This window comes from Trypanosoma theileri (genome assembly GCF_002087225.1).
Source record: "Trypanosoma theileri isolate Edinburgh chromosome Unknown TM35_Tth_21_V1, whole genome shotgun sequence".
NCBI classification, from domain to species: Eukaryota; Euglenozoa; class Kinetoplastea; order Trypanosomatida; family Trypanosomatidae; genus Trypanosoma; species Trypanosoma theileri.
The window spans coordinates 365,820-373,037 of record NW_021639863.1 but is presented as its reverse complement, the minus strand read 5'-3'; the positions used below and the strand labels follow the sequence as shown (position 1 = coordinate 373,037).

General features: G+C 37.6%; 5 protein-coding genes across 5 annotated transcripts; all 5 read right to left on the bottom strand.

Moving 5' to 3' along the window:
* Nucleotides 1–87: 87 nt before the first annotated feature.
* Nucleotides 88–849, bottom strand: TM35_000212410 (uncharacterized protein; the record flags this gene model as incomplete). Its single annotated transcript, XM_029027091.1, has 1 exon — nt 88–849. One exon carries the CDS (start codon nt 847–849, stop codon nt 88–90), a length of 762 nt encoding a protein of 253 aa, XP_028881701.1.
* A 426-nt stretch (nt 850–1,275) lies between these two features.
* Nucleotides 1,276–1,728, bottom strand: TM35_000212400 (uncharacterized protein; the record flags this gene model as incomplete). The annotated part of the gene is made up of 1 exon (XM_029027090.1): nt 1,276–1,728. The coding sequence occupies one exon, from the start codon at nt 1,726–1,728 to the stop codon at nt 1,276–1,278; it is 453 nt and encodes a 150-aa protein (XP_028881700.1).
* Nucleotides 1,729–1,928: 200 nt separating this feature from the next.
* TM35_000212390 (spliced leader RNA PSE-promoter transcription factor) lies at nt 1,929–3,860 on the bottom strand (the record flags this gene model as incomplete). Its single annotated transcript, XM_029027089.1, has 1 exon — nt 1,929–3,860. One exon carries the CDS (start codon nt 3,858–3,860, stop codon nt 1,929–1,931), a length of 1,932 nt encoding a protein of 643 aa, XP_028881699.1.
* Nucleotides 3,861–4,424: 564 nt separating this feature from the next.
* Nucleotides 4,425–5,495, bottom strand: TM35_000212380 (uncharacterized protein; the record flags this gene model as incomplete). Its single annotated transcript, XM_029027088.1, has 1 exon — nt 4,425–5,495. One exon carries the CDS (start codon nt 5,493–5,495, stop codon nt 4,425–4,427), a length of 1,071 nt encoding a protein of 356 aa, XP_028881698.1.
* Nucleotides 5,496–5,891: 396 nt separating this feature from the next.
* TM35_000212370 (uncharacterized protein) lies at nt 5,892–7,055 on the bottom strand (the record flags this gene model as incomplete). The annotated part of the gene is made up of 1 exon (XM_029027087.1): nt 5,892–7,055. One exon carries the CDS (start codon nt 7,053–7,055, stop codon nt 5,892–5,894), a length of 1,164 nt encoding a protein of 387 aa, XP_028881697.1.
* Between the last annotated feature and the right edge of the window lie 163 nt (nt 7,056–7,218).

The window sequence follows — 7,218 nt, the reverse complement described above, 5'->3', positions numbered from 1 at the left end:
AAAAAAAAAAAAAAAAAAAACGCCTATCGCCCTTTCTTTTTCTTCTTCCTTATTGTTTCTGCCATACACCACAGACAAACATATTCATTATCTCCAACTTGGTGAACGTGATCGACTGTACTTACTTGAGCTGAAATGTGAAGAAGGTGAATGTGAGCGTCGTCTTGGTGCCCCTCTGCTTCTACTTGAGCTCCTGCTACTACTCCTGCTACTACTACGCCGTGAACTTGAGGCAGAGTAATGCCGACGCCGCCGTGGAGAAGTGGATCGACGTGAAGTACGACGTCTTTCATACTTTCTACCGCGGTAATCTTGACTTACTTCCCGCCTTCGTCTTCTTTGTGGTGGTAACGGTTGAGTTGTTTGAGATTGGGTTTGTTGTGATGGTTGTTTGTATTCTTGTTCCTGTTGAGATCGTTGGGGATGTGATGGGGAATGATGATAGTTGCGATAATTATCTCCTCCTCCTCCTCCTCGTCGTTGTTGTTGTTGTTGTTGTTGTTGTCGCTCATCACTCAAACTACGTGATCTGTGTGTTCGCTCACGGCGATCTGCCTGTAATCTCTGCACATCTACGGGTGGTGGTGGGGCATCATCCAATTTGGCAAACGAGACGTTAATGCGATTGCCATCAATAACAGTTCCGTGGATGTGAACATACACCAACTTTGTGTCTTCTACCGTATCGCCCGTCACCTCCGCTCGTCCACTTGGACACGTAAGCCACAGCACTGGTGTGGGCATGTGCACTTTGCGGATCTTCGCAAATGGTTCAATCAACTCACGGATGTGCGCCTCCGTCATTGTGGTCGGCAAATTAGAAAGCCGAGCCACCACTTCTACGGTCATTGGTAATAAATACAAGTGAAAACCTATATGTATATATATATATACGTATATATGTATATACTTGTATAATGAGTGACTAAGAGAGAAAACCAGAACAAAGAAATACTTTGTTATATATGTATTGGGAGAAAGAGAGAGAAAAAAAAAAAAACAAGATGCCATAAGAGCATCAAGAATAAAAAAAACGAAAAGAATCCTTTACAAAAAAAAAAAAAAAAAAAAAAAAACGCACTTTTCACTGATTTCTTTCTTCGGTATTCTGGCTTTACTTCTTCATTTTCGCCATCATCATCATCATCATAACTAATATCATTGGTAAAGCATCGGTAATAAGTCTTCTTTTTCTTTCTCTTCCCCACATACTCCACCTTGATCGTAAATCATTTCTTTTTCTTTTTTTTTTTTTCTTTTTTTCCTTTTGTTTCTTTACTGAAAACACTCCTCTGTCTTCTTCAGCAATTCTTGATAAGCCTCAGTGGCACGTATTTGCGGCAGCAGCACGAGAAGTCCACCCACACAATGTCCCTGCGAGCGAGCCCCAATTAATGTTAACATACAACACTCTCCATCTAGTATCTGCACAACGGTGTTATCATGATATTGTAAACTAATGTATTCAGGGGAACCTAATTGTAGTTGCTCAAAATTCTGAAAACAGCGAGCACCGCTGATCACAACATTACTAACAATGAAATCATCATCGTTATTGTACACATCTTCATTCGTTGCGACTTCACTATCTTCAGGCATTTGTGAATCGCCAGTGCACGCCACTATTGAATTACCATGACGATCAGAGACCACAACTTGCGTGAGAAGCCGCATGTGGATCAGCTGATTAAAGTACTGCTCAATAGCAGTAGCTGGAGCCTCCATCATTGAGCTTTCAATAAATAATACAAAGAGAAATAAATAAAGAAATAAATAAAAGGATAATCTTTGAAATGGAAAACACATACAGACACACACACACACAGAGAAAAATAATAATAATAATAATAATAATAATAATAATAAATATTCATTGATTATTTCATCCATAATAGAGATAAAGCAAAAAAAAAGAAAAAAAAAGGAAATTAAAAGAATATTTCCTCATCCAACGTTTCGTTAACACGCACCTCCGCTACTTTATGTTCAACATCTGTAGCTCTTTCTTCCTCACATTCTGTTCTTGTTGTGACAATAGGTTTATGTTCAACCACTTTAGGTGGATTCTTCTTAAGATAATAGTTCAATAATGTATGTTGTGCGGCCTCATTCATCGCTTCCATTAGGGACTCTCCCTTTCCTTGACCAATACAACGTTTTCCTGCATATAAACGACAAACAGTATACTCCACTTGTCTATATTGCTGAGCTGTATAAAGAGTAGCGTATGGATTGGTCTCATGTACTTCCGTTACTCTTCGAATAACTTGATCCACATCAATAGGGGCATTTGATAAAGTGGATGGTACATTTGGGTCATAACGAAGAATAATTTGAGTTTCTTTCAATGCATTTTGTGGTTGAATACAATGAAGAATAACTGGTGGGGCCATTTTGTGATGTCGAGTAACACGATAATCATCAAAAATATCATCCCGTAGACTTTGAGTGGCGTGAGCTCCACCACTGGATGCAAATTGATCTTTACGAGCATCTGACCGTATATTCATTGGATGTATTTGTTCATTTATCATTTCCAACTCATCTTCTGTCATTTGTCGTATTTTCTGAAGTTCTGTAGATATAAGTTGAGCTAATGCCTCTTGTTCTTTACGTAATTCTGATTTCATACTCCTTTCATTCTTCTCGGTATGATAAGAGTTGTGTAAAATACGTTCTACTTGTTGTTGGGCATTATCTAATATTTGATTAGCATGAAGAAATGATCCTAATTGACTACAAAATAATTTTTTTATTAATGGCTCTAACTTCACATCATCTCCAGAGTTTTCTGCTAATTCTATAAACGCTATAAATGCAAAGATAGAATCTCTTATCCATTCCATACGAGGAAGAATATCTTCTTGATGAACAGGAAATAATTTTAATCGCATAGCCGCTGAACGAAGTACACCTTTCCAATACCAACGCCGTTGTTGAGCCACACCCTTTTCAATACGTTGTAAATGAATAGCGGCTTTACGTTTAGCAATATGAAATCGCTCCGTGAGAACATTTAACTCACGCCACATACTAATTTCTCCATTTACATTACACATATCAGCAAACCCTAAACGAAGTGCCACTCTACCACAAGAGTAAAGACCACAAGATTCATGAATAAGGGCTTGTAAATGTTTGGATCGAAGTCTAGGAAATGCTGCATAGGCCATATTGGCAATTGTACGTTCAACAATGGCTTTACCACGCATCGCAAGAACACCATGAACAGGTGAATCCAATGGAGTATTATCTAACATACGCCAAACAGCATCCACTTCACGAAGTGCCATTTCACGTTGACTATTATCTTTTATTTTATCATCTAAAGAAATCATAAGATTATCTCTTTCAGGTGCAAGTCCTAATGCGTAAAATGGTGAGGTATGTCTCTCACTATCATTCTCATTAACCCTAGACTCTGAAGATTTATCAGATGATTGTAATAATGGTGAGGATAATAATTCCTCTAAATGTCGAAGATGCTTTGGTGTTAAGGATGCTGATTCTGAAAATAACTTTTCTTTTTCACAAACATCCAACATGAGACGAAAAGCATCACCTACACTACGTTCTGCAGGTACAGTTGCCAGTGTGACGGCACCGCGCCGCTCTGCTGCTCGCCGTAGTCGTCGTTGGGCCTTATATTTCTCCCACAGTGGATTATTCGAACGGGCATTACTGTGCACATCGCTGGGATTAACTGGCATCACTAATCGTCGTGGACGAAAACGTGGACGATACGGTGAAGGACCATCCTTGTTACTATTGTTGTTGATGTTACTATTTTTATTAGTATGATTATGGATATTGTCTGTAATGCCTGCTTTGGCGAAAAGAAATGTCACACGTCTTCGCATTACCCTATATATATATATATATATAGATGTTCAAAACAGAGAAATAAGTAATAAAAATGCAAAGAAGAAAAAGAAGAAGAATGGAAAAAAGAAAAAAATAAATAAATAAATCATAAGAATAATACTAATAATAATAATAAAAACTTTCCCTTATCCATAATTGAAAATTAAAAATAAAAGGGCAGAGAATGATTCTGTGATATGATAATATCATATAGCAAGAAGTAAATAAAAGCGAAAAGAAATGAAAATAAGAATAGAAAACGTAATAACAAGAATTTAAAAAGAAAGAAAAAAACAAAAATAGAAAAATGAATAAAGACGTTCATCATGAGTAATGAATAATAATTGAAGAAAATCAGCAATAATCATAATCAACTTTACTCAGTAGTCAAAAGAGAGAATAATATTTCAAAAAGGTATTTGCATCATCGTTCCCTTTTTCTTTTTTGTTTTAATTTCATTCTTCTTATTTTTTTTTTTTTTATTATTTAACTTCTCGATCTTCTTTGTTTTTCTTTTTCTCCTTCTTCTTCTCGTCAATAGTATTTTCATCCCATTTTCTCATCCACTTTCGCTCTTCTTCTCATTCTGCCGTGCACGTTCCTGTGCCAAACGACACTGTCGCTCTGCCGCCAATTTTGCCTTTTCCACTTTCGTCCATTCACGTTTCGCCACTGCGAGGGCGGCCCGCCAACTCGCCGTTTCTTTATCAAACTTCAATCGCAATTCATTCGCCTCCTTCTTTTCACTCTCCAACTGTGTAATCCGCGCCTCTCCCTCCATACGCTGTTGGGCCGCAATGCGCTCCACATCATCCACAGAGTGTGAGTTTCCAAATTCACTAAAGCGGGTGTTGTACATATCGATTTGTTGCTGCAGGACGACTGATCCCTCTTGGGCGACTTGTCGTTCTCGCCGCAGAAGAGCCAAACGGGCCTCCAGCAGTTCCGTTTCTTTTGACACTTCACGAAACGTTCGCATGAGTTCCTCTACATGAACCTCACGTTCTTTCCAACTCTGTTGATAAGAGGCATAGGCATCATCAAAACTCTTCTTTTGTTTTGCCACTTCCTCACGTAAATGTTCATTCTCCTCTATAATAGTCTCCGCCTCCTTTTTACGTTCATCACACTTTGAACGAATATCATTCACATTATTTTCTACCTTCTCTTCCACCCCTCGTCGGTGTTGCTCCATCTCTTTTACAGCCTCCTCTGTGAGAGCGGCACGTCTTTTCATCGCTTCTTGAAGGACTTTGCAAACACGCTCGGCTTCTGTTCTAGCCTCTATGATTCGTCGGATCTCTAATTGTAAATCCCCAATGTCTCTCACAACACTCGCAACCTTTTTCTTCGTAGCAGCAATTTCAGATTCTTTCTTTTTAACTATTTGAATTTCTGACTGAAGCATACTTTGTACATGGGATTCACCTTTTTCAGCAAGAAGAGTTTTCACCATGGCCCGTGTCTCTGCCTCAAATTTTTGATCCTCTTGAATTTGCCGCAATGCCTCTACAGCACTGTCTTCTGTTGTTGGTGGATTGGCTGGTGGTACGTTTTCACTGGATTTGATAACTTCTGTGGACTCCGCCACGACTTCATTAGCGTTATTGCAAGATTGATCTACTTCCATGTTTATTTATTTTTTTATTTTTTTTTTTATTTCTCCTTTAAAGCCTAAATACAAAGAAGAAAATGAACGTTTACGAACAGTCTCTTTATATGTATATTTATTTATTTATTTCTACTCTTAATCTCTGTTTTTCCTTGGTTTAATTAAGAATGGAGGGGTAAAAAAGAAGAACAAATAAAAATATTAAACGACAGTAATTACAAATGTTTCTACTTAAACAAATCCACATAATATATCTATATATATTCTTTTTTGTTCCTAACACGATAAAAATGTCCCATCACGTCATGTATGTTTCTCTTTCTTTAACGTTCCATCATGAACATCGCACTAAACCCCCAAGAAAGAAAAAAAAAATATGGAATCATATTATTATTATCATTATTATTATACATTTCACAGTATAACCGAATCATTTGTACCTTTTCCTGACGTAATTGTCCGTTTATAGTACCATACCCCTATCCAACTGATTATCGTCTTAAGTATTAACATTGAACCCACGTAAACTCCCACACCTATTAAGAAATCTAATGAACGAAAATGGGTTACAGAGAACCACGCATCCATATACGTTAAAAAACGACGCAAATATCCTGCCCTTCCTTTACGTAATGCCTCAGAAACAATTTGATAACTTTCCCACTCTAATTGAATAGGTGGTTTACGGTGTCTTAACTCTTGATAACAATTATACACTACACGCCAATCAAAAGGTCTCATATTAAGATAAACTCGCATTAGGGAATTGTAAATCGCTGCAGTTATATAGGTACCACGTCGATCCTGTGAAATATGATCAAATACTTCCACTGCTTTTTCCCATTTAGGTGGATTTTCCATCGCAAGAGAGGCAATATATAATTCATAGTTCTCTGCTATAGGAGACTGACCACGAGAAATCATTTCATCAAATAATTTCTGACACATTTCAGGCATATCCCTTTCAATACACATATGCATAAGTCTCGCATACGTATTGGCAGTTGGGGTCAAACGATTTTTAAGCATACTCTGATATAACTCCATACTTTTCCGTAATTGACCACCATCTAATAATTTAGAAAGAAGAATTTCATTTGTTTTACTGTCTACACGAAGTCCAGCTTTTTCTGCACCACGCACAGCTGCCATCGCCAATGCGTAATCTTTCGGTGCTAACTGTTCCAAATAACGACGTAATTGTATATTACTTACAGTACGTGCAAGAACAGAAGATTGAAATAGTTCTTCCACCTCTTCTACCGTAGTGGCCTTAACAAGTGGTTTTCCAAAAATAACTCTATGCGCATCCACATCACGTCCCCACAAGGCTGATGATGATGATGATGATACCACTACGGGTGAAGAATGGTCATCTACAGTAGATCTTCCAGTTTCCTCTTCACTCTTAGAAACAGAGGAAGAAGAAAGTGAGAAGTAACGAACAGAGAAGAACTGTGTGGGTTTTGGATGTATCCGTGAGGCCACGTCTCGATGCATCTCTGTGATAGAATACCGACGAACAGCATTAAAACATCCCAAAACACAAGGGCGGTAAGAACACACCAACATTCGCATAATTACACCTCAAAGAAAAAAAATAAAAATATACTCAAAAGTACGATAGAGTTTAAAAAAAAAACAATACAAGAAAAAAAAAATAAAACCTATACTGACCCTTACAATTCCTACACCGTCAAGTGTGATAGAGTTCCTTAGCTACAAAAGCAAAAAAAAAAAA